The sequence below is a fragment of the Scleropages formosus genome, chromosome 6 (genome assembly GCF_900964775.1).
Source record: "Scleropages formosus chromosome 6, fSclFor1.1, whole genome shotgun sequence".
In the NCBI taxonomy this organism is placed as follows: domain Eukaryota; kingdom Metazoa; phylum Chordata; class Actinopteri; order Osteoglossiformes; family Osteoglossidae; genus Scleropages; species Scleropages formosus.
The window spans coordinates 5424224-5452093 of NC_041811.1; the positions used below are offsets into that span (position 1 = coordinate 5424224).

The window sequence follows — 27870 nt, forward strand, 5'->3', positions numbered from 1 at the left end:
CGACATGGTTCCTGCACTTTGCTTTACTGTTGGCAGCCTGACAGCACACTTGTTTTTCCTTAACCAGTTCTTTCTTGGCCGAGGCATAGATGCAGTCTAGAGTCACCAGGGTGATTGTGGAGCCCACTTTCTCTACAGTTTCATCCCAGGCCACTTGCGATCGCATGCCAAAGTGTTCTGCTGCAGCCGGGTTCTCAGCAGGTCCCGAACCTTCTTTTTTCACATCTGCATTGGTAAGGATCTCCGAGGCCGTGGCCAACAGCAGGCTCATTCTCCTGGGTGCTTCAAATTTGGGGACGAGAGAAAGGGCCAAAGGGTCGGAGGAGGCACCCACATTTGGGTTGCTGCATGGCGGAGGTGCCCTATTCAGCATGAGTCTCTTGAAATCTTTGAGCTGGGGAGGCAAAGAGGAGCAATGAAGGGGCTCCTTCTCTGCTTTGGGCCCATAGACGGGGTCCCTGGAGGCCGTTCTGGCGTTAATGCATTGAAATGAGCTCTGAATGGCAAGCATCTCCCTCCTGATGGCCAAGTTGAATGCCCCCCAAAGGCTGTGGTTTTCTTCACACTCAAATTTAAATATTGCCTCCCTGGAGTCACACCTGCGACCTGCCTCAAACTGGAAAATGGACTGTGGCGGGGTATGGGGTAAAAAGCACAAAGTAGAGTTATCCTAACGTCTGATGGACTTTCCCACCAGGAAGTCAGTACAGCAATACTACAGTATGGGTCAGTTAAGAAACTAGACTATAGCAGAAAAGAGCAGAGGTCTGCTGTTGTACCTTGGAGGAATCCTGCTGACCTCAGTGAATGACCAGATCTCTAAATGGTCATGGTGGTCCAGAGTCTATCCCAGATAGATATAGGAGTAAGGTAGGGTACACCTTGGACAGGATGCCCATCGATTACAGGGCAATATCACACACACACACACACACACACACACACACACACACACACACACACACGCATATGCACACCCCTGGTGTGTTCACATTACCTTTTGCACTCCAAAACTGTAGGGCCACACGAAGAGCATCTCCCCAGACTTGGGCTTTCTGAGCTGGAGGCCCCAACTCCCCCCAGTGAGGATGCAGGGTCCATGCAGGCCGCAGCATTCAGCTGCCTCAGTGTTCTTCGCTGTTGCTCTGAAGCTACATTCTGTCAGGAGAATGGTGGTGTAAATGGTCGATTTGTACAAAGTGGTTTATGGATTGTGTCTCTAAGTGTAAATTTTGTCAGTCTCTTTGGAGAGTCTCACCCGCTCAGTAAATGAATAACATATAAATGCTGTTTAAAATGATAATAACATTGCCTAAAGGAGCAATTGACTGGAGAGCAGGCAGTTCACATGGGCTGTTTCTCAGTGGACAGGTGAAAGGGCAGGCCGTACCATCTGTCCATGTGTCGTAGACAGGATTCTCTGCCATCAGCGAACAGACTTTTAAGGCCTGGGCTGGGGCAGCTCCATGCTGTGCCCTCAGCTAGTCCTCCTGCATCTGTGACAAACACTTGCTGTTAGGATAGAAAACTTTGAGCCATCTAGTGGCAGATCTTGTCACTGCAGGGCCTTGTTTTATCATATGATCTCTGTATGAGTTTACTGTACTTCAAAGCTTCAGTGATCATCAGGAGTGTAAAATTGTTTGCTATGAACGCCTGGTTAAGGGTAACAATCAAATGTTGTATAAATGCAGAATAATTGTGTGCAATGTTAGAGTAGCAGGTGGCAAAGTTGTTAAGGTGTGATGTGGACTTAAGAGGTGCATACGCACTGGGAAGGCTATCTCACACAGCTTCTGGATCCATTCCGCCAGCTCAGAATCCTTGGCAGCGAACACAAAGATCTTGTCAGTTTCCACCAGGAATGGCGTGTACCCCTTGGGGCAGCTGCCCGCCTCAGTCTGCATGACACGAATGCAATCACTCAGTCTAATCACGGTTTTCTGCTCCAGCCAGCCATTAGCTGCCCCAACCTTGCAACTGAACTCCATTCGGGCTGTAGAGGAGCTGTTGCTGATGTAGATGATGGACCAGATTCTTTTCCAGTTCTACAAGGGAGTAGAAGTGCAGCAAAAAGACAGCTGAAGTCATTCCACTGGTGATAGGTGGTGCTAGGTACTTCTAAGTAGATGGGGCTAGATGGTTCAGAGTGGTTCTGGTGATTTCAGGTACCTTTAGGTGGATCTTTGTGCTTCTAGGTGGTACTTGGTTGTACAACATTGTTTTAGTGATTGCAGGTGTAACTAGTTGGTACAACATGGTTCTGGTGTTTCTTTTTGTTGTCTTTATTGCTTTATTAAAATAAATGCAAGTAAAAAGACACATCAATTTCCAATAAAGTCAATACAGAAAACAATTTACCAAAATTATTTCCATACTATAAAGTATCAGCAATATGCTACTCAATAAATCAAGTGGTCATAAATATGTGGTACATTAATTTGTATATTGATATATTCTGAATTTCTTTCCAGCTCCTCAATATTCATACAAATTCAACATATTTTATTCGTAGTAATAATCGCTTACGTTCATGTTTCTTTTACTTTAACCAATATTGTAAAACCTTACAATAAATAACTGATGAGAGATAAGTTAAATAAAACCTTGCAATTTAAATGAGTGACTATTAATAATAGAAAAGGCCAGAATAGCGCATGCTAGGGGAAGACTAGTAAAAAAAAACCAATAAAGAAAACAAATAGCTGCCTGTTCAGTGGTGTGGTTCAACGCTGTGGTTTGGTGCCATAGTTTGGCACTGTGTTAAGCTGGTAGCTACCTTTTTTTTAGAAAACAGCAAACCCAGTATGCTGCAGTTGATTTATTTCAGTGCAGTTCTGTGGCATCTTTGACATCCTGTGCTCTCTTTTTCCATACATGTGTGTCAAGTCACTGTGAGAAAGAGGTAGCGTTAATAAATTACAAAGAGACAAGGTTTCCCTTGCCTTTACGTGATTAATTTTTTGATTCTGTATGTCAGCCATATCATTCAACAAGGAGTGTATGACAGAGTGACAGAGATTTGCTATGATGGACAAAGACGTTTGTACAGTTTCTCCCATGTCTGGTCAAGGGGACAGCTGGTAGCATAGTGGTTAGTACTGTTGCCTTTGGACACATAGGTTCAATCCCCACTGTTGGCTCTAGTACACCTCAGCAAGGAATTTACTGTAAAATTACCCTGCTGTATAAATGGGTAAATAATTGTAGGTAGATCAACATTGTAAGTTGCTTTGGAGAAAAGTGTCAGCTAAATGTTCACTCACAACCAGGCAGTGGCACCATAATGGAGTCAGAGTTGTTTATTTGTCATTTGCACAATTATACTGGGTACACTGGACATTGAAATGCTTGTGATGAGGCTCATATAGGCGTGAACAGCAATACGTATTTAGACGAGGACATGCTGATAAGTAAGGCAGCACACATACACACTGGCTGAAACCGCCTGTCCCAAGCAGGGTTGGGGCGAACCGGAGCCTAACCCAGCAACACAGGGCGCAAGGCTGAAGGGGGAGGGGACATACCCAGGACGGGACACCAGTCTGTCGCAACGTACCCCATGCAGGACTCAAACCCCCAGATCCACCAGAGAGCAGGACCTGACCAAACCTGCTGCACCACCATGCCCCCGGCAGCACAAATATCAAGTTTAAAAGGGCAGGTACAAATAAATACAAGTACAATAAATAAATAAATAGTAAATAGTGAACAATGAGCAGCAATGTAAGAGGGGCGCGGTGGCGCAGTAGGTCTGGTGGGTCTGGGGTTCGAGTCCTGCTTGGGGTGTCTTGTGATAGGCTGGCGTCCCGTCCTGGGTGTGTCCCCTCCCCCTCTAGCCTTGCGCTCTGTGTTGCCGGGTTAGGCAACGGTTTGCCGTGACCCCGCTTGGGACAAGTGGTTTCAGTCATTGTGTGTATGCGTGTGTGTTTGTGTGTGTGTTTGTGTGTGTGTGTGTGTGTGTGTGTGTGGGGCCTGGAAGAGAAGTAATAAAGTGTCAGTAATACGTGTTGCAGTGCAGAACTACTTGCTGTTAAGTAGTCTGATGTCCTGTAGGTAAAAGCTATTCTTCAGTCTTGGATGGCTGCCACACATGACCGTTTTAAAAAACATATCTCTGCAGCATATTCAGTGTTGTATAAGAAAATAAAGTAAATTCTTGATGGGACAGACAGCAATGGAAACATTTAGACTGGCATTTCCAGTCTACCACAAAAAGCTGAAGAGTACATGTACTGAGGTAAAATTTACAGGAATTGGCCATTTCAGAGTTATGTTCCATTTCTGGTTTGGCATTGCCCTGCAAATTAATAATTTCTTAAGTACAAATTTCCACATGAACTTAGATGTAGCCATATTTTGATCAGCTAGCCAGACAGGAAGATGACTGGGTCTCATACACAGTACACTGCTAGTAAAATGTTTGAGCACACCTGATTGAAACCAGACTTGGCTTGGCAAAAAATACAGAAGCTTGTTGTTTAAGGAATGGAAGTCAGTGTTATGGAGCAAAGAGTCAAAATGTGAAATATTTCAATCCATCTGCTGAGTTTTTGTAATACAAAAGTCTATGCATGGATTGTGCCTGTGTGGTTATCACTGTCCTGCATGGCAGCAGTGTCATGGTGTGAGGCTGCTTTGCTGGGCACTGAATCAGTGATCTTCACCAAGTCCATGGCAATCTCAGCCAGAACAGCTTTTATGGAGACATGCCATTTCATCAAGATTTCAGATAGTGGGGAAGTTCTTCATTCTTTAGTAAGAATCCATCTCAAAATACACTTTTGTGTTGTGCAAGAACTCTGGTGTAGAAAGAAAGTATAGGGCAACTGAAACTTAATTTTTCAGAATGCTATGTACCCTTTGGGGGGGTGCAGTGGGTTGGACCGGAGTCCTGCTCTCCAGTGGGTCTGGGGTTCAAGTCCCGCTTGGGGTGGGGTACCTTGCGATGGACTGGCGTCCCGTCCTGGGTGTGTCCCCTCCCCCTCCGGCCCTACGCCCTGTGTTACCAGGTAGGCTCCGGTTCCCCCCGACCCTGTATGGGACAAGCGGTTCTGAAAATGTGTGTGTGTGTGTGTGTGTGTGTGTATGTGTATGTACCATTTGCTGCAGCAGTGGCTTAAGAGTTTAGTCCAAATCTGACTACTATATTCTTCAGTTAATACTTGTTAACTACAATTTACTCCACTGTTCATCTTCATAATATTTTGCAAGGTAACATCTACCCATATATTTTTATCTGGTGCTTAAAACATAGAAAAGAGTGGCTTCAGCTGTCTCCTTGTAAATGAAGGACTCAAATCCACATTTCTGATGTAGTACCCTGAATCAAGGTACTTACTCCTAATTGATACAGTGAAAATTACCCAGCTGTAAAAAGGATAAATTGCAGTATCTTAATGTACAAATCTGAACTTATTAGACACACTGGAGAAGTAAATGCTATGATAAATTTCACCAAATGTAAAGAATCTCTTATTTTTCACGCAGGAAAGATTTTCATTTTCTTATTTTTTCTTATTAGTCTGTGGAGTCAGAATATTGTATTCTAGACTCCCAGTTTTCACTTTGTAAATTTAGTATTTAAAAACACACACACACACTTTCCGAACCGCTTGTCCCATTCAGGGTCGTGGGGAGCCAGAGCCTAACCTGACAACACAGGGCGCAAGGCTGGAGGGGGAGGGGATACACCCAGGACAGGACACCAGTCTGTCACAAGGCAGCCCAAGTGGGACTCAAACCCCAGACCCATCGGAGAGCAGGACCTGGTCCAACCCACTGCACCACCGTGCCCCCGTAGTTTTTAAAAACTCAAGTTGCAAATGTCTACAGGTTATTACTACATTAAAGCCCCCATCTCCTGTCCATCTGCAAGTGAGCTAAATGAAGAAAAGGTATCACAGCCTACCTTGGGGAAGACCCTCTGTATGTACAGCACACCCTGCTTATGGATGTTAATGTCCATGATGGTCCAGTGCCTGTCCTTTTTGTGGCTCCTCGCAGTTGGTCTGTGTGAACCTGCAATGGACTTCAAGGATTGAGTCACAGAGTTTATTCACACTTCCTGTCTCTCGGGAGGTATGCGCTCATATGTGTGTGTATGTGTGTGGGTGTGTGTTACTGTCGAGGTGGCTTCCATCAAACCCCAACTCTTATTTCTTTCAAAAAAGCTACATTTGTGATTCTGATCCCTATTTTCAATAGAAAGTTCTCTCGCCTCCCTACATTTCTGTCTTCTTCTGGGTAAATTAAACTGCAAAGTGTTTAAAGGTATACTGATGTCACTTTAACAGATGATATTTAAGTGATCCACTATGTGAATGTTCATTTATTTTGTTTTCCATGGATTAGTCAGTCTGTATGGTGTTGTGTTCTTGGGGGACACAGGATGGGTACAAGACAGACATGTAAACAGATGGACACTCCATCCACAACACTTGTGGCTTTGCTTTTTCCTGTCATCACCTTAGGAGTTCTTTCACCTATTAATGTGTGAGAAAAGCACATAAACATAGACCTACCCCTGGAGCCAGGCCTGGGGGTAATGTACCTAGGCAAGCGCATGGTGGCCGGGCAGCCCATGTACCAACTAGATAAAGCTGGCCTCACCTCCAGTCACAGTGTTGGCTCTGGATCCTCGATAGGAGAGATGGTCTCTCTCCTACTCAGGGGTTGCACAGGGTGAGAGGCGCCAGGCAGGTGTGGGGATACTCATAAGCCCACAGCTGGCTGCCGTACAGCTGGAGTTTGTGCCGGTGGACGAGAGTGTCGCCTCAATACGACTTAAGATTGCAGAGCGGAAAATTCTGACTATTTTGTGCTTATGCATCAAACATCAGTTCAGAGTATGCAACCTTCTTGGAGAGAGCGGGTGGGGTTCTGTCGACAGGGTCCCACGTACAGACTCCATAGTCCTGCTGGGGGATTTCAACACTCACATTGGCAATGCCGGGGAAATCTGGAGTGGGGTGACTGGGAAGAACGGCTTTCCCAATCTAAACCCGAATGGTGAAATGTTATTGGACTTCTGTGCTAGTCATGGTTTATCTATAAGAAACACCATGTTCAAACACAAGAATGCTCATAAGTGTACTTGGTACCAGAGCTCCTTAGGCCAAAGGTCAATGATTGACTTTGTAGTCATTTCATTTGACTTGAGGCGTTATGTTCTGGACACTCGGGTGAAGAGAGGTGCTGAGCTGTCAACTGATCACCATCTGGTGGTAAGCTGGATCAGATGGCGGGGAAAACTGATGGACAGACTCAGTAGACTCAAGCGCATAGTGAGAGTATGCTGAGCATGACTGTCAGAATAATTTTAACTCTCACCTCCATGAGAACTTCTCCCATATCCTGGAGGATTTAGGGCACATGTAGTCCAAATGCACCCTGTTGAAAACCTCCACTGTGGAAGCAGCCATGCGCAGCTGTGGCCAAAAGCTTGTTGGTGCCAGTCACAGCGGCAACCCAAGAACCCACTGGTGAACACCTGTGGTGAGGGAAGCCGTCAAGCTGAAGAAGGAGGCATTTAGGGCCTGGTTGGCTCTGGGGGCTGCTGACTCAGCGGACAGATACCGGCAGGCAAAAAAGGCGGCAGTGGCTGCGGTTGCAGAAGTAAAATCTAGAGCATGGGAGAAGTTTGGGAAGGCCATAGAAATTGACTTTTGGTCAGCCTGAAAGAGGTTCTGGTGAATCATCCGGCGACTCAGGAGGGGTTGGATGAGCTTCGCTCAAGCTGTGCTCAGCAAAGGTGGAGAAACTCTGACCTCAAATGAGGATATTACTGGGAGGTGGAAGGAGGACTCTGAGGAACTCCTAAACCTGAGAGATATGCCTCCCTTACAGGAGACAGGGCTGGAGGCTTCCAGGGTATCAGAGTCCATCTCCCTGGTGGAAGTCACCGAGGTAGCTGGAGAGCTCCACAGTGGCAAAGCACCGGGAGGTGAATGAGATTCATCCAGAACTGCTTAAGGCCCTGGATGTTGCGGAGCTGTCATGGCTGAAACATCTCTACAATGTTGAATAGACCTCGGGGACAGTACCTTTGGATTGGCAAACTGGGGCAGTGGTCCTTATCTTCAAGAAAGGGGACTGGAGAGTGTGTGCCAACTATCAGGGTATCACACTTCTCAGCCACCCTGGGAAAGTCTACGTCAGGGTGATGAAAAGGAGGTTCCGTTGAACCTCGGATTGAAGAGGAACAATGCGAATTCTGTCCTGGCAGACTTTCTGACTTCTCCAGAAAGTCCAGATGGTCAGTCCACCCCTGCTCTCATGGAAGAAGTTCTCTTTCAAGGTTCTCTCAAGGATGGCATGCTCCCTTCAAGTAGAGGGAGAGATTCTGCCCCAGGTGGAGGAGTTTATGTATCTTGGGGAATATGGGGTGCCAGGGCCACTACTGCGGCCGCTACTGTCCACGAGTGAGAGGAGGAGGAAAGCGTGAGATCGGCTGCAGAGTGGGACCAGCAGTAGCAGTAATACGGTTGCTGTACTGGACTGTAGTGGTGAAGGGGGAGCTGAGCCATAAGGCAAAGCTCTCAATTTACCAGTCGGTCTACGTTCCTACCCTCACCTATGGTCATGAACTCTGGGTAATGACCGAAAGAATAAGATCACGGATACAAGCGGCTGAAATTAGCTTTTTCCACAGGGTGGTGGGACTCACTCTCTGTGACAGGTGAGGAGCTCAGCCATCCGGTAGGAACTCAGAGTAGAGCCACTACTCCTCCACATTGAGAGGAGCCAGTTGAGGTGGTGCAGGCATCTGGTAAGGATGCCCCCTGGGTGCCTCCCTTTGCGGGTATACTAGGCACGGCCAACTGGGACAAGACCCTGAGGTCGGCCCAGGACCCGCTGGAGAGATTATATCTCTCATTTGGCCTGAGAGCAGCTGGGGATCCCCCAGGCTGAGCTGGAGGAAGTTGCGGGGGATAGAAGTGTCTAAGCTGGTCTGCTCTCCCTATTGCCACCACAACCCTAGCAGGACAAGAAGGTAAGAAAATGAAAGGATGGATGGATGGATGAATAGTGTTGTAACCCTGGTCTGTCAGAAATAATAAAACAGAAATGAGTGACTTGTTGAAACAGAAAACACAAAAAAATGAGAAAGAGCAATATCAAACCTAAGAAGAAATTACAAAACTATGAATAAGGATCCCAGCAGCATCCCCTCCAAAGAAACCCTTCAGTGTAACGAACTTCAGTCGCGGAAATAAGGTAAGTTTTCAGTTGTTAAAGTTTAAATCTGTGTTCCTTGCGTATATGGTGTTATCATAAACAATTACATAAACATAACCAACTTTATTTATAAAATCAAATTTTATTTTCCCTTCATTTTTTCTATGTACAGTATCTAAATGTAAATATTATATACACTCACTGGCCACTTTATTAAGTACACCTGTTCAACTGCTCATTAACGCAAATATCTAATCAGCCAATCACATGGCAGCATCTCAGTGCATTTAGGCATCTAGACATTGTTAAGACAAGATGCTAAAGTTCCAACTGAGCATCAGAATGGGGAAGAAAGGTGATTTAAGTGACTTTGAATGTGGCATGGTTGCTGGTGCCAGACGGGCTGGTCTGAGTATATAAGAAACTATTAATCTACTGGGATTTTCACGCACAACCATCTCTAGAGTTTACAGAGAATGGTCAAAAAAAGAGAAGAGCATCTCTGAACGCACAACACATCAAGCCTTGAAGCAGATGGGCTACAGCAGCAGAAGACCACACCGGGTGCCATTCCTGTCAGCTAAGAACAAGAAACTGAGGTTACAATTCACACGGGCTCTCCAAAATTGGACAATAGAAGATTGGAAAAACATTGCCTGGTCTGATGAGTCTCTATTTCTGCTGTGACATTCAGATGGTAGGGTCAGAATTTGGCGTACACAACATGAAAGCATGGATCCATCCTGCCTTGTATCAACGGTTCAGACTGGTGGTGGTGGTGGTGTAATGTTGTGGGGGTAATTTTCTTGGCACACTCTGGGCTCCTTAGTACCAACTGAGCATCATTTAAACACTACAGCCTACCTGAGTATTGTTGCTGACCATGTCCATCCCTTTATGACCACAGTCTACCCATTTTCTGATGGCTACTTCCAGCAGGATAACGCACCATGTCACAAAGCTCAGATCATCTCAAACTGGTTTCTTGAACATGACAATGAGTTCACTATACTCAAATGGCCTCCACAGTCACCAGATCTCAGTCCAATAGAGCACCTTTGGGAAGTGGTGGAACAGGAGATTCGCATCATGGATGTGCAGCCAACAAATCTGCAGCAACTGTGTGATGCTATCATGTCAATATGGACCAAAATCTCTGACAAATGTTTCCAGCACCTTGTTGAATCTATGCCATGAAGAATTAAGCAGTTCTGAAGGCAAAAGGGGGTCCAACCTAGAACTAGCAAAGTGTACCTAATAAAGTGGCCGGTGTGTGTGTGTGTGTGTGTGTGTGTGTGTGTGTGTGTGGGTGTGTGTGTGTGTGTGTGTGTGTGTGTGTGTGTGTGTGTGTGTGTCTTTTCCTTAATTAATTTAGAGACAGAAGTCTAAGAAATGATTGATTCTTCACCAGGGATGTCAAAAAACCTAGTGCTGCCCTTGTTAGTCACCACATGATTTACAGGGGCCAGGTGGAGACTGCCCCAACCTCCTACTACTCCCTATATTCTCCAGCTGCTCCCTGTTTTCTCCAGCTGCATCATCACCCTAGACCTCATTGTAAATTAAATAAAAAGTAGAACTCTCTAATAATTTAAAAGCACTGTAAAATCTATTAAAAATAGAAAAGAGAGAAACAATAAGAAATTTCAGCATGACTTATATAACACTTATATGAACCTTATATGAATCATTTATATACCCCTTTATATTTGTAAAACTTGTCATTTCTGATACTATCGCATTAGAGATGTTATACAATCCAGTAATGGTAAAACTTTCCATTTTATTAAAATTACACAAATCTCTGTTCAATCCCAATAATGTACTCCCTGAGGGCTGCCATGCTGTATTAGATGGACCCTTTGCTTCATCCAGGCTTCCCAGATCAATGCCATCTTAAGAATTTTTATGGTCCTGTAACTCTGGAGCAGAAGACTAGACAATGTTAGAGTATGAGTGTAAAACTGTACAAAACCTGTGAAAAAAGGAGTTTGCTCAGCTTGGAGATATTTGGTTCCACCACCATGGTAAAGCTAAATGAAAACAGCATTCTCCTGTTTGCTATTTGCCTGTCACACACTCTTCTTCAATCCAGGACACAAATGTGTGCACAGGTAAAGGAGCGCAATGGCACTAACGGACAGATGCTTTCTGTAAAATTACATATTACTGATGGTTCTATGGGATTTTTAAAAAAAATTATTTTGTTTTTATCTTGGGCTGCCACAACCCTGCTGGCTCAGACACAAGCTTTCTGTTTTTCTGTCAAGATATGGTGATGCCAGATAGTGGGATTTTGTATTTGGCACATGTGGCATGGAGAGGTGATTGCACATAAATATATCTGCAGCAGACATTAACTCTTGAGTGATAGGTCTACAGTCAGCTACTTCTGTATTGATTTCTGAGGTAGTAGATGTCATGAAACCTGCTGGTATCTTTAAATACATGGGTTACACTACTGTAGAGACGGTATAGAAGGCTTTGCTTCAGAATCAGAATCAGAACGAGCTTTATTGCCAAGTATGTTCGCACATACAAGGAATTTGTCTTGGTGACAGGAACTACCACAGCACAGACAGAATGACAGTGACAAGACAGGTGAGAAGATAGAGTATGTGAGCAAGGGATAAAAAATATTTAAAAATATAAAGTACCCAATATACAAAAATAGTCACTAGATACAAATGCAAGGGAGTGTGAGTAAGAGATATGTGATAAATAGTTATAAATATAAATATAAATAGCATTATGTATTGCACGGTTTACTCTCTAGGGGAGAGATTTAGGTGTTCATGAGGTAGATGGCCTGAGGAAAGAAACTTTTCTTATGCCTGGCTGTCCTGGTGCTCAGTGCTCTGTAGCGCCGGCCAGATGGCAAGGGTTCGAAGAGGAAGTTGCCTGGATGTGAGGGGTCTAGAATGATTTTGCTAGCCCTTTTACTGACTCTGGACGAGTGCAGTTCTCTGAGAGCTGGGGAGGATGTGCCGATGATTCTTCCAGCAGTCCGAACTATCTGCTGTAGTCTTCTGATGTCTGATTTCGTAGCTGAGCCGAACCAGACAGTTATAGAGGTGCAGAGGACGGACTCAATGAGTGCGGAGTAGAATTGCATCAGTAGCTCCTGTGGCAGGTTGAACTTCCTCAGCTGGCGAAGGAAGTACAACCTCTGCTGGACCTTCTTCACAATAGAGTCTATGTGGGGCTCCCACTTCGGGTCCTGTGAGATGGTGGTGCCCAGGAACCTGAATGACTCCACTGTTGCCACAGTGTTGTTCATGATGGTGAGTGGAGATAATGCTGAGGTGTTTCTCCTGAAATCTACGATCATCTCCACTGTTTTGAGCGTGTTCAGCTCCAGGTTGTTATGACTGCACCAGACAGCCAGCTCTTGGACCTCCTGTCTGTAAGCAGACTCGTCGCCATTCCAGATGAGGCCGATGAGTGTGGTGTAGTCTGCAAACTTCAGGAGTTTGACAGAGGGGTCTTTTGCGGTGCAGTCGTTGGTGTACAGGGAGAAGAGCAGTGGGGAGAGCACACATCCCTGGGGGGCTCCAGTACTGATTGTGCGAGTTTTGGATGAGAATTCTCTACATCCTAAACCCACAGAGGGGGGTTTCTGGGTGTAAATGCAGCCTAAATGCTGTTTCAGCACTGTGCAGTTGGTATGTTGTCCCTACAACTTCTTCTCAGCTCCTGTGGTTTTCAGAAGTATCCAGGTGGACTGTTGGTTGTGAATTACCCTTCAAACCTGTATGTCTAAGCACCCACCAATGGCAGAACCGTGCTTTACATACTAAGGATCATTCCCAGAACACTGCTGCCTCAACACAGTAAGTTGAAGGTTATTATTTTGCACCCTTAACTAGAAAAAACTCAGTAGTAAATTTAGATTTACATTACATTTATTAATATAGCAGGTGCTTTTCTCCGAAGCGATGTAAATCTTATAGAAAATACAATGTGTGCATTACATTAGCAGAAAAAGAGACATAGATGCAGAAATGATTCTTGTGACGGGGGAGGTTGTTCCACCACATCGGACCAGAACTGAGAACTTTCGTGCTTTTGCTTTTGGACCTTTCATGCATGGAACCACCAAGCGGGCACAGGTGGAGGAGCGTAGCAGTCTGGTTGGAGTGTAGCAGATGATCAAGTCTTGTAAATAGCTGGGAGCAGTTGTATTGATGCACTGTAGGCCATAACCAAGGTCTTAAATTTGATCCAGGCAGCTATAGGAAGCCAATGTAGAGAGACGAGTAGAGGAGATAATGTGGGAACACTTCAGCAGGTCAAACACAACTTGTGCAACAGCGTTCTATATCAGCTGTAGAGGTTTGATGGCTATTGCTGGAAGGCCAGACAGAAGAGAGTTGCAGTAGTCCAGATGGGATGTCACCATGGCCTGGACAAGTAGTTCGGCAGAGTCTGTTGTTAGATATAGAAACAGATCCTGTGGATGTTATGCAGGATGTATCTGCAGGTCCAAGTTGTGGCTTCGATGTGTTGAGAGAAAGATAGACTTGAGTCAATCATCACTCCCAGACTCTACAGGAAGTAGGCAAAATCAGTGAGTTGTCCAGTTTGACAGAGAGTTCACGACAGTAAGAGGGGCCAGCTGAGAGGTGAAGGATCTCTTTTGGAGAGGTTGTGTTGTTAAATTCACTTCAAGGACCAGCAATCAGTAAGTTTTGATTAATAGAGCAAAACTGTGTCCTCATCCTTGTCCTTCTGGAACACACACTCCAAGACAGGCTAGTCATGCTGCCCATTCGTTATGAATCCAAACTCCAGATTCTAAACATTTTTGAACCTAGCCTGGGCAAGGAGTGAATTTCCCACATATCACACTGCCAAGCACTCTGAATAGAAAAAAAGTCAGACAAACAGATTAGGGAAAAGCTCATTTAAACAGTAAGGCAAATTGTGGTACATGGGGTTGTTGGCTCTGGCGATCCTCCAACAGGATTTCCAAAAGCTTGCAGGGATTTAGGCTTAATTGGCTTAGCACTACAGTTCAATCCAACAGGTGCCTTGGGCACTGCATCGCTCGAACCTGAGTCAGCAGCTGAATCACTGGGCTATGATTGGCTCTAGCGACACATCTCTGACGCCCTGTGTGTGTGTGCGTGTGTGTGTGTGTGTGTGTGTGTGTGTGTTTTACTCTATTCAGGATTAAACCAAACTGCTACTATGAAACACAGTTCAGATGTGTAATTTTGACCACGCATAATCATTTAATGAGCTCCTTGATACGTTTTCTGATGTAAATTATGATAGCATAGATTTTAAATCTATAACCTGTTTGCATTTCACTGCCAATGTGGGCAGTGCAGTTAAACCCCAGATTCATTCCCCACATAGTCAATAACATAAAATGCGGAGGTTTCCGGGTTTGAACACCCTGACTTGATGAAGTGCTCTTGATCAAGATACAACTGAAATTACCCACCTCTATAAATGGGTAAATGAGTGTAAGTTCAGTGTAAGCAGCTTGTTGTACAAACGCTGACAATTTGGGCAAAGTCAAAGTGTCAGCAAGATAATGGTCAATCATTTTATGACTTTATAATGGGCAATGGGTGGCATAGTAATTAGATTGGCCATCATGCATGTGAAAGAACCAGGTTTGAATTCCACCTCTTTCTGCAGTGCCTTTGAGCAAGACACTTACCTTAGACTAAAAGGGTAAAAATTACCTTACTGAAATATGGAAAAATAGCTGCAAGTAGTTTAAGAGTGTAAATTGCTTTGGAGAAATTGATGAACGATCTGATCTCAGCCTAAATAAATAAATGTAAAAGTAAATTGTAATCCCGTGAACTCACTGTAGTCAGATTTATATTATGTGAGTTTTGCAGCAAGGGGGCAGTAAAAGACCAAGCAATGCCTATATTTGAGTAAGGGTGAGTAAGACGTAAAGTATTACACTTTACTAGTGGTAAACTTAAGTGAAGTGATTAATTAGATACAGTGTAATTCTAATCCCATGAGGTGCAATTATACACACCCTGGAGCCCAGTAGGAAATAGGGTCATAGTGTTATGGGAGATCTGCAAGATGCTGGAGGGTATTTTGAGTCAAGAGCTGCACTGAGGTGTTGCATAACTCCATCTTTTTCATAATATATAAAGAGAAGGAATAATTCATCTGCCAATCAAGCACTAACTGTAGCTACTGCGCTGAAATACTTCAAATGTCTGAACCAGTATTTTTTCTTTCAGAACTTTCCTTAACTGCTGCTGGAAACTCGTAGTGAGATGTGAAATATTAAAATATTAAAAATGTCCATTCTGATGGCACTGTCATGTAAAATTCCTGCTGCCAAGACTCCCTTTCGGGTCTTTTTCAGAGAAGGTGGAAAATAAGTTAACAGTGTGAAACATTCACATTTCAAAACAATATTTAACTAATTTAACTACAGGAAATAAGAGCAAGGGTGTGGTGGTGCGGTGGTGCAGTGGGTTGGACCCCAGTCCTGCTCTCTGGTGGGTCTGGGGTTCGAGTCCCGCTTGGGGTGCCTTGTGATGGACTGGCATCCTGTCCTGGGTGTGTCCTCTCCCCCTCCGGCCTTACGCCCTGTGTTACCAGGTAGGCTCCATGACCCCGTATGGGACAAGCGGTTCTGAAAGTGTGTGTGAAATAAGAGCAATACTCCACTGATTTAAGTACTTTTACTGACTACATTTACATTTATTCATTTAGCAGACGCTTTTCTCCAAAGCGATGTACATCTCAGCAAAAGTACAATTTATGCATTACATTGAGAGAAGGAGACATAGCTGCAGACATGAGTCTCAAGCAAACCTAGTTTGTTACCTATCACTTGCTTCACCGAGGTTCATCGCTCAAGTAGGTGCGTAAGACACAGACAAATCCCGATACCGACACCAATGTTTTTTTTATTGTTAAATATTATAAGATACACAAATATAATTACTTGTTAAACACTGGCTTACAAATTGTTATTTTCTAGAATGCCCAGGAGGGGTGGGCAACCACTGGCCCGTGGACCCCCAGAGGTTTTTTTCTCCCTCAACTTTCAGTTGGGAGTTTTTGTTCCTTTCCTCAGTGGCCAGTAGGTATACTTATAGCTCTATAATAAGTTCTTCATTATGGTAGCCATTAGTTGACTGTCTTCTTTGTTTGTATCAATTTTTCTTGCTGTATGCCTGTGTTAAAGCGCTCTGTGTCTGCATGAGAAGAGAGCTCTATAAAAAAAAAATAATAATAATATAATAACAATAACAAATGAGCAGTACAATACCAGAGTAATGGCTGAATAACGGTTGTATCTGGGGATGCTTCTGGAGTTACGATGCGTGAACAGTTACACCATAGACGATCTGAAGAGATCTTGGGCAAAGTGGATCTGGAAAAGGTGGGTTTTCAGACCCTTCTTGAAAACAAATAGAGTTTTCACAGTACAGAGTGACAGGGGAAGGTCATTCCACCACAACTGACCCAGAACCGAGAACCTCCGAGCTTTGCCTTTCGTGCACGGGACCACCAAGCAAGCAGAAGTAGATGAGCGAAGGGGCCTGGCTGGGGTGTACCGGTTGATCAAGTCCTGTAAATAGCCAGGAGCAGTTCTATTGATGCATTTGTACAAAGTAACCAGGGTTTTGAATTTGATACGGGCAGTTATAGGAAGCCAGTGCAGAGAGATGAGTAGAGGAGATACATGGGAGAGCTTTGGCAAATCAAACACAAAAAGAACTAAAGTGAAATTACCAAGCTGCAGAAATTAATAAATAATTGTAAAGTTTATTATATAACATTGTAGGAGGCATTAGACAAGTAGCACACACACACACTTTCTGAACCGCTTGTCCCATACGGGGTTGCGGGGAGCCGGAGCCTACCCAGCAACACAGGGCGTAAGGCCGGAGGGGGAGGGGACACACCCAGGACGGGACGCCAGTCCGCCGCAAGGCACCCCAAGCAGGACTCAAACCCCAGACCCACCAGAGAGCAGGACCCGGTCCCACCCACTGCGCCACCGCACCCCCTAGACAAGTAGTAGCAGTAATAATAATAATAATAATAATAATAATAATAATAATAATAATAATTCATTACTTTCATGTATTAGGATTTAAATAAACTGGTTTAATTTTTGCATCTTACAGAATTGGAAAAATTCAACAAATATGTGTCTGTATATAGTGGGGGTGCGGTGGCGCAGTGGGTTGGACTGGGTCCTGTGTGTCTATTCACTCCATGAAGGTGCTGCATGTCTGGTTTCAAGTACAAGTGAGAATGAATCTTAACTTTTCAGACATAACTGGAGGGAAGAGAATCTTCTGGAACAGTAATCATAAATCCCTGCTGAATGAGTTTTATGGAAGCAGCAGTCACTGCTTCATGCCCCGTTGTGGGCACTCCGTGCAGCTGTGGACAGGCCATCTAAATCCCCGGATTAGGTGGCCTTTCACACTGCAATAATGGGACAACTGGGACTGGACCCAATGACCATGCAAGCAGACTCAGTGGATAGCAGGGGGGAGAGTAATATGTATAAGTGGTATTGCAGCAGCACTTCACTGCTCTTCCTTGAGTTCAAATTCTGCTTCAAAGCTTTTGCTGCTTTTGTAGGTGTTGATAAAATAATTTTCAACTGACATGCTACTAGTACTGATAATATTTCTTATTTTCAAGGGAATATTTGTGAGGTACATGTGAGGTGTATTTCTCTAGCATTGGGGGGATTCAAACAACACATACTTACACACTGCATCAGTTCTGGGTAAATACTTTGATCAAGAGTACTACAGCAGAAGGTGGGATTTGAGCCAGCAACCTACAGGTGACCTTTCTAACCACATTAGCTGCTGTTATAACATTATTTTTTTGACAGTAGGATACAATATTTACATGATGTACCCCATGAACGACAACAACAATAATAATAACAACAATAATAGTAATAATAATAATAATAATAATAATAATAAGAAGAAGAAGAAGAAGAATATAAAATGCCAAACGGATTTCTTTGTATTATTAATCTAAAAACAGTTTACATGCATGGTTACAAAATTACCTGTAGTAGTGTTAGTGGTTCTGTTGAAAAGGTAGGGCATGATGAGTATGATTTCATCATGGTGTTATTAAATTAATAATTAATCATGTTTACCGTGCCCATCATTTTAATGAATGTGCTTATGCCTTATGATCGTTTTGATTATGTTTGTCACTTCGGTCATTACTATACTGATTAGGGGAGTCGACAATATTCGCCATGTTGATTGTATTCGATCATGTTTGTCACATCGATCGTACGGATCATGTTGACCACGATGGTGATGATTATGTAGCTCATCGTGTTTATAATCACGTTGTTCGCGCTAATCACGTGAGCTGTGCCGATCATGCTGAGTCGGACGGAAAACTGCGGGTTTGCTTTAAGAGCCATGTAAACAAAGAGTGCCCGCGAGCGCCCCTCCGCCGCCGCCGCGTGCCGTCCGCACGACGTCGCCGTTGCGCGCGGAATCTGCGTAGCGACTCTCGTCGTCTAGCGCGCTGCGCAAACTGCGTAAATGGCGCGCAGCGCAGGGTCCGTGAATGCGCATGCTCCGTGTTGGGGGGAGTGAGAGGAGCATGAATGGAGCAAAATGGCGGATCATGTGCAGGTAACCAGGGGCTTTATGTTCCCGCAGCGGGTCAATAAAGGGCGGCCGGGGCGGCCGACGGGTGCGGAAAAGGCTGAATGTGTTTTTAGGCGCGGCGGCAGCGCATTTCCGTGCTGTTTTTTTTTGGGGGGGGGGACGGGGCCTGCGGGGAGACGGCTGCCTGATGGCGGTAACGCGGCTGGGGGACGTGTGGCCTGGCGTGTTTACTGCCTCCGCCGCTGGGGTTCGAGGCGCCGGCGGGCGGCACACAGGAGGAGCGCGCTCCTTAGAAAGGCGACTTGGTTGCAGTGCGGCCCTGTCCCGGGGTTGCGTGGCTCAGGCGACCCCCCCCCCCTCAGCTTGCAAACCAAGGCAGGCCGGGCCGTGTGTGTGCGGTGCGTGCGCGCTCCCGTGTGTAAACAGTCACTGGAGCCCCACGCAGGGACTGGCCCGCTCGCGTTGCCCCGCCGGCCGTGGCTGTGGGCACGTGCGCGGGGCTCCTGGCTCTGTCTGAGCGTTTACACCGTTAACTGAGACCTCTCCTGCTTGGGAACCACCGGGTGATCCGGAACATCATGTCGTGTGCGCACTCCCGGGGGTCCAGCAGTCTTTCCCGAGTGCGTGTGTGTCCGACATGATGATCGGGCGGATTTGGAGACCTGTGTGGGCTGGTAATCCCAGGTGGGACGAGCTGCACAGGTAGTACGATGGTGGATGTGTGTCTTTGGTCTCCCATTCATGGGTGAGACCAGACATTCACATCCATTGTCTGACACGTAACACTCGACTCTCACACTCACACGGGCTCGTGCATGGCGGTTTACTCACCCCTTGCCTAATCAAGGTTGAAGTTGAGTGCGATTCCACATCAGAAGTCAGTACTCAGAGAGAGTGCTAACTAGTTATATTTCAGCTATCCACTCAACTTCTCAAGTCCTTGCTAGCTATACTCCCAAATGTGCTACCTGTCCTCCTGTTAATAGCCCTTCTATCTAACTTTACTCCCAAACTGTGCATCTCTATCTTATCTAGTTAATACTCTGCTGTAGTGTAATTCCTGTTTTTGTGTCTAGTAGTATTGGAGAGAGCGTACTTACTGGTTACACTGCCGCTCTCTCCTTAACGGTATTTACTAGAGTGTAACTGTACTCATTAACTGCACATCTTTCTGTGCTAGGAAGTTTCTTTACTGCAGTGTAACTTTTCTCTGGCTGGATCAGTTTTGTTTATCCTCTGCATTAGTGTATCAAACACATTATACTTTTACTAGCATATACTCATACTCTTTACTTCATTATAAATACTTAGTGACTATATTTTTGCTACAGTGTAGTTTAAAAAAAAAAAAAAAAACAGTAGTTATTGTGCATCTAGTACTCTTTGCTACAGAGTAACAGTACCCTGGCTGTGCAGCCATCCTGTTAGCATTTATTACTGTAGTGTAACAGCACTCAGTGTGTCTAGCTCACTGCTGTGCAATGATAATCTGTGCCATTAGTGTTGTTTTACACTGTAAAAATATTTTCTGACTTCAGGTGTATCCATTTATACTACAGTTAAACAATGCTGTATCATTTGTCATTACCTGTTACTACAGTGCAACAGTACTGTACTCTGAATGCATCTTTTAGTTAGTGTAAAAATACAATCTTCTCTAATATGCTTTAATGCTGCATTGAACTATTGTTATATTGCCAGTCTTGGGTTAATTTTTGTTAGTTTAGCAGTACTCTATCTAACCTGTTAGTACTCGGTGTGACAGTCTTACAACGCTTACTAGTTCAATAACCACACCAACTTGTCATTGCTAAAGTATAAAAGCACTAGCTTAACACTAACCAATCTAACCTGTTGGTCATCTTTGCTGTAGTTTAACTTCGTTGGTCTGACCCATTAAGGCTCATTGCCACTGTGACAATGCTACCTGGTTGAACTGTTGGTTGTCTGGATGTGTTGATAATCCACTGTTTGCAGTCAGTGCCGTGACTTTTCTCATTTACGTTTATTAACTCGACAGATTCTCATCTCCAAATCAAGGTACAGCTCAGAAAACAATGCATTTCACTCCAAACTGACAGAGAAATGGAGACACAATTACATTTATTTTAGTAGCCACTTTTCTCCAAAGCGACTTCCAATGAACTCTATTTAGTGTTATCGATTCTCAAAGTTACTAGTTATTTAAATACTACCATTTACTCATTCATTTACATTTATTCATTTAACAGACACTTTTCTCCAAAGCTACGTACATCTCGGCGAAAATACAAATTTGTGCATTTTATTAGGATAAAGAGACATAGTTGCAGACGTGAGTAACTGGGTATAGAATTGGTAGAGTACCTTGTTTCCAAAAAGATAATGTGTTCCAAATTTGTGGAGCAGGCATGACATCACGAGGAAAGTATTTTGAAACGACGTGATTGTTGAGAGAGGTTTCAGCAGTTCTGAGGGACAGAAGGAATTCATTCCACTGAATTGTAGCTAGAACCGAGAAACATCTGGCTTTTCAGTTTTCACCTCTTCTTCATGCATTACATATTGTTTCTGTGTCACTGGTTGTGACCAGTTACTTACCTCTCTAATTTAGCTGCAGCGTTTTCAGGACAAATGCCTTGTGTAATTGGTTATCATTAATGCTGATCTAAGTGGTATATCTTAGTTATGGCTTATTGCTACAGCTGTGCTGTCATATATTTATGTTGGCTAAATGGATTATTTGCTTTTCTAAGCAGCATTTGAATAAAAATTTTAAGACTGATTATGCTTGTAAATTGCAGTTGATGTGCTTGTTAAAGTGAAGGTAAAGTGGATGGCACGGTGGTACAGTGAGTAGCGCTGCTGTCTCACAGCACCTGGGTGGTTTGAGAGTAAGTGTGTTCGATCCTTGCTCAGTCTGTGTGTAGTCTGCATGTTCTCCCTCTGTCAGCATGGGTTTCCTCCTGGTGCTCCGGTTTCCTCCCACGGTCCAAAGACATGCTATTTGGGCTGATAACACTACATAGAATTTGTTGGAAGTTGCTTTGGAGAAAAGCATCTGCTAAATAAATGAATGTTACTGTAAAGTAAGAGTATTTTCTGGGACGTATAGTCTGTTACTATACACCTACCGGTGTAATCGGAAGGAGATGGTCTTCATTTGCTCAAAAACGCACACACACACACACACACACACACACACACACACCCCCACCCAGGTTATCCTAACTTCAGCCTTGCGCTGCGCAGCTTCTTAAGGCCAGCGATGAGATTTTTGGGACACATTCCTAGAAAAAGTTGGAGTGGCAGTGTGGAGATATAGGTGGTACAGTATGCAGATGGGGCTCACAGGGTGTCATTCCCAGGGGGATTAGGGTTGGGGTCCTTTCAAGTAAACTGACAACAGCTGATAAGGGCAAAAGCTCAGCCAATCCTGCCCTCTTTTTACCCCCAAAGCTTTATGGCAATCTGTACACGGTGGAGTCCAGTCATGGCACCAGCAACCAGGTCCTCTTGATGAAATTCTTATTGTATTATTCAGAATACCCATGTGACCTTTTGTCTGATAAGATGGTGTCTAAAACATGCAGTTTGATTTCTGTATATTGTATAGTCACGTATAGAGTTTTACTCAACTCTTGTTGTGTTTGGGGAGTATGGAAAATTTATATGTTGCACTGAGATTAATTTCACCTTAAGTATTGGGTGTGTTTTTAGTTATTGCCAAGAAAATGCTGATAGAAACATGTGAGATGGGTTCATTCTTGTTAATAAATGCTTGCTGCTGCTGTATCATCTTATTCTAAGTATGTTTTGGTAAATAATTAACATTAGTAAAAGGGTTCCAGATGTTGTCATTAACAGCACAGCAGGGATGGGTTTATTCTCTTATCTTCCAAAGGTGGAGCTCATAATAGGTAAAATTTAAGTCATGTGTTCAGGGGCCCTCCGTGCCAGCCATGTGCAGGAATGAATTTGCTGACCTTTGACCTACATCTCCTTGTTCCTTCTCATTTGGCCATGGTTTGTGTCTGCTATGCTCCTGGCAAGTCTTCCCTCACTCTCACACCATAGAGGGCACTGTCATAACCTTTATGTTGCACCTGGGCTCCAAACACTTGGTTGAGAACTTGCTGTCAAGTTTGTGTGTCACTTTGCCTTATAGGTGAAGGGACCAACTCCCATACTACCCCCCCTCCCCAAGAGTTTCATTCCAGTCAAATCTGTGTAGTGAAACTCAGAAACAGTGAAGGTCGTTATAGGGACTCGACATCACCACTGCTGCAGACTTTGACCGCACGTGCTCCACAGAAAGCCCTTTGAAGGTTTTACTGTAGTTGCCACTAACAAGGAGCGACCTCGTTAAAATGCAGCCTCAAGAAGGGGAATGGTAATCTGTTTCACAATGACATCCTAGCCCACCCCAGTACACAGTCCTCCCCCCTAACCCTCTTAGTCCAAAGCATCTGATTCTCAGCACAGGCAGGCTTACAAATTTGACTCAAACTAGCCATTCTTTCTTCATTTTATGATGAAACAAGGTGAGGTCAAGGCAAGTATTTTAATTCTGTCATACCTGCTGGGTTACTGACCCAGGGTTCACTGTCTTTAGATGTCTCACCACAGCCTGGCTTATCATGAGAGTGCAGCACTCTCACTATGGCAGCAATTATTTTATCACAGCGGATCGGGACCCTCTGAAAGGGATCCACCCTTTCAGTCATGGGGCCAACCCCATGCATGTGTTCCTGGTGGCGTGCTCATGCGCTTTGTAAATCTCCAGTCACTAAAAGTGTGCAAAGGGTATGTCTATGCATGACTGCTCTGTGGACAGATGAAAATCATACTCAAAGTCTATTGCTATAAAGCAGCTTATAAATAAGTAAATTTAATTCTTACTGGATCAGTTCAGATTGAGTACTATCCTCAAGGATTATACAGCACAGCTCCTCCTGGAAGTGGTGTTGAAAGTCTGTGTTTGTCCCTAACAGCTTAACCTTCCTGCAGCTTTGCTTTTGTCTCGGGGGCTGTGGCCTGTGTGAATTGTGCGGCACACTTGGTTTGATGTGTAGGTGTCTGACCCGTGAATTTCTGCAGACATCATATGAGAGTGTGTGTGCCCCCCCCCCCCCCCCACACACACTAATTGATGACTCACTGTGGAGAATTTCTGTATTTTGCTGTTCATACTTTCAGCTGGAAAGATGATGGATGCTAATGAGCTTTCAGTCTCACAGGTCCTTACTCTTCTGGGCAAATCTGACAAACAGAAGGGGGGGGACTGTAAATTGTTCTGTCCTTATTATTATTGTTACCCATTATAAACCTGATCAAAGAATTGAATGCGGTTAAGGTTGTCATTTTGCTCCCACATTGTTTGGATTTGTACTGTTTGTCCCTAGAAGGGTTTTAGTTTCGTGCCAAGCAATGAAAACCTGACTCGCAAATTCTACAGACAGAAATTCTATAAATTCTACAGAATTTATTACAGATGTACCCACGAAATTAGTGTGAGTACTTAGAAATGTCTGTAAAAAAACATATCATTTATTACGATCCTTATTCTACATTATTTGTGTATTTAGATGCTAATGGTGCAAACTGGGTATTGGAAATTATTTTTTATGTTTGCAGATACAATTTATGTAACCTACATACCTGGTGGGCAATGACTGACTGCATGAGTGATTTTGCTCATCTCTGATTCTGGTCTGATGTGTGTTGTCTCTGTAGAGGTTCACCACAAGCTCCTCTCGACTATCTGTTTCCTCTCGTCTCTCTTAGCAGCACACATTTCCCCTGCTTTTTCCCTCTCTGTAGCATTCATTTCCCTGCTTCTTTGTCATTTTCAGTTTTACTGCTACTAGTCCTCAGTTTGTTTTTAAAAAAAAAAAAAAAAAAAAAGTTTCTTCCTATCTTCCCCTGCTTTCCTTTTCATGCTCTACAGTTTAGATAAACACGCCTATCAAGAAACACTTTTAGTATTGAATAGCTACTTATAAAAAACAGTGACAGACTCATAATTTAAGCGCATGATGTAGTAATGTTTGTGGTAACATTACTTTTAAAAAATTAGCTAGCTAGCAGCTGCAGTAACTTCAGCTAACATTAGCTGAAGCTAAGTTTGTTTCTCATGATGAAACAATCGCAGTAGTACCTCAACTTTAACAAACTTTCACTAAATGGTAGTGAAATGTAGGTAAGTAACACTGATTTTATTCTCCTGAACACCGTATCCTCTTGCATTGCTCACTTGCGCCAGACTTGGCTGCAGTAACTACCGAAATTGAATTTTACCGCTCTACTCCCCCCTCCTACACAGAGGTTTGTGCCCTGCGGGCAGTTCACAGCTCTTCAGCCTAATAGCGCCGCACAGAACACTATGTGCATCATACAAGTTTGAGAGGCGAAAAAAGTCACCTGTCAGTGCGGTCAGAGTGCTTTGCACAACAGGGGTGTCCAGGGGGGTGGCACTGGCCACCCATGGCCCCCACATAGCTACGCCCCTGGACGTAAGCTATAAGCACTGTAGAAGTGAGTTCAACTAAGGCAGTTTCAAACCCTTATTCTGTTTGGGGGTTTACTGTCATCTGTTGGCTGGGCATGCAAACACACAGGTCACATTTGCTTTGCTATGGACGATTTAGGCCATAACTAAGTTAGGAAAGTAAGATGGACAATTTTTGTATCTTCAAAAATTCACAACTCAACTGTTTGGCACACGAACCAGTTCATTTGCTTCACAGCTGAGTAAACCCTTATTCCACAAGTTGAATTTTGTGTGACTCACAGCAGCAGTGTTTTACATATAGACAGTATGTCCTTATGTGGAATTTTAAGGTTCACTTGTAGACGCATTCTAACACGTGCGTGTGTGTGCGCGCGCGCACTCTCTACAGAGCCTAGCCCAGCTAGAGATCCTGTGCAAGCAGCTGTATGAAACGACGGACACCAGCACACGGCTCCAGGCGGAGAAGGCCCTGGTGGAGTTCACCAACAGTCCTGATTGCTTGAGCAAATGTCAGCTTCTGCTGGAGAGAGGAAGTGTGAGTACCCCAGCATAGTACTTGGGTAGTCCAGACCTTCTCCAAGTTTCTTTCTTTCTTCAGGGTTTTAAAGACATTGTGGGAAGAGAAGGTGCATGAAATGGTATTTGAAATTAGTTTCTGGAAGTAGAAAACAGGTTATGGGAAAGATGTCTAGGTTTGTTTTGGTTTTCTGATGATCTTTGAAATGTTGGGATGGATGTTCTGTGAAGCTGCCCAGCAGGTGCCACCTTGGCATCAAGCAATTATAGAATTGTAGAATGTGCTATTTGCGTGCAACATTCGCTGGTTAATGATCATACATCATCAGTGAAGGAATATCAAACTATCAGGATAAACTGTAAACAGCCACCATGCCCCTGTGGAAATGAGGCGGTGTGCCCCCAGTGCTACATGTTCTGGTCATGTGATGCCACCTGTACACAGTATGGCTGTGTCATCATGCCCTTGGGACTCTGGTGGTGTGACCCTTGACTTCATATTTGTCTGGTTTTTCCAGTCGTCCTATTCCCAACTCCTGGCCGCAACGTGTCTTTCCAAGCTGGTGTCACGGACAAGTAACCCTCTTCCCCTGGAACAGCGCGTTGACATCCGTAAGTCCTCCTTACCAAGCAGAGTTGCAGTACTTGCACTGCAGGGTTGTTTCCTTATTCCCCAGATAAGGAAAACATACATTTGTTTTATTACAAAATAATTTGCCTGTTTTTGGCTACTTTTGGATCCAGTGACTCCTTGAGTTACAGTAGGTGTGGTAGGTGCTTTTTTTTTTTAAAAAAAAATTGTTTTAAATTTTAAGGATTTTTTTTTTTATTATTTTTTAAATTTCCGTATATTTTCTTAAGGTTCTTTTATAGTGGAGAGATTGACTTCTTTATCCTCCAAGCAATGCAGAGCACCCAAACAGGAGTGTAGAACCAGCTTAACTGAACTCCCTTGCACAGTCCTTAGAGCTTGTCTGGTTTTCCTTAGTGTTGGTCAGTATAAAGATAAGGAACGTTCAGGTTGTTTATGCGATGAATTCATCTACAGTGGGCATTGTTTAGGAGGTTAGGGATTATGTATTTTTATTCTGTCATTTTAATTTAGTTTGCACCCTCATATTAGTTTAACATGAAGTTAAACAAAACTAACTAGACAGGCTTTCTGTTCACAACTTAAGAAGTTTGTATATTTAATAAAAAGAGCATTTAAAAAAAAAAATGGATTAGAAATCCTGTTCCCTAAATCACTAATGTTTTATTATTCTTCCTTTAAATGTAACAATGGCAGGAACACTGGTGTTGAGGCTCAAAACTGTATATGATAGTCCCCTCCCCTTTCCCCAGGAAACTATGTCCTGAACTACCTGGCGACCAGGCCAAAATTGGCTGCCTTCGTCACCCAAGCCCTCATCCAGCTTTATGCCAGGATCACCAAGCTGGGCTGGTTTGACTGCCAGAAGGAGGACTATGCGTTCCGGAATGCCATTGCGGACGTCACGCGCTTCCTGCAGGTCTCTTTCAACTGACTGCTCTTACTACTGTAATCATGGTTTAGTTAGTGCTTTTTACATTAAGATGGTTCGTTGCAGCATAGCAAAGTGTCTCTGCTAACAGTACCAGTGGACCTTCAAAAATCAGTAGAGTTCCTAAATATGAAACTTCACATGGTTAGCCATGTTCATAACAGTGCAACAGGGGTTAATCGCCACTCGGTAGACGAACAGTGGTCAACGGCGTCAGAATTTTAATATTGTATTTTTAAATACTTTTTGAAGCAATTCAGGTTATGTAATCCCACCCAGTGGTACCTCAGCAGTTGCTTGCTGCAGTTCTGCTCAGGCTGTGGCTGGAGAAAGTGGTAAGGAGACTGCACATTAGAGACTACTCAGTCACAACCCAAAATTGTGCCTCGTTTTCTGAAGTTCTCTGGCTCTCCCTTGTCCTTAGTTGGAGACAATTAAAAGATACTCCTCGTTGTTAACTGGCCCATCTGTGCATGAATGGCTCACTGGTACAGAAGGAAGTACTCTGTTGTGTTCAGCAGAGGGTCCCCATAAGGGATCAGAAATG

At 44.0% G+C, this 27870-nt stretch overlaps 1 protein-coding gene across 2 annotated transcripts in view; it reads left to right on the forward strand.

Moving 5' to 3' along the window:
* The first annotated feature begins 18755 nt into the window (after positions 1-18755).
* Positions 18756-27870, forward strand: part of xpo7 (exportin 7) — a 30097-nt gene continuing 20982 nt past the window's right edge. For both annotated transcript variants that reach the window (XM_018732950.2, XM_018732951.2), the window contains exons 1-4: positions 18756-18815; positions 25673-25819; positions 26319-26412; positions 27145-27311. In XM_018732950.2, the coding sequence (XP_018588466.1) occupies positions 18798-18815; positions 25673-25819; positions 26319-26412; positions 27145-27311 (426 nt within the window). In that variant the 5' untranslated portion in view covers positions 18756-18797. The remainder of the gene's footprint in view (positions 18816-25672; positions 25820-26318; positions 26413-27144; positions 27312-27870) is intronic.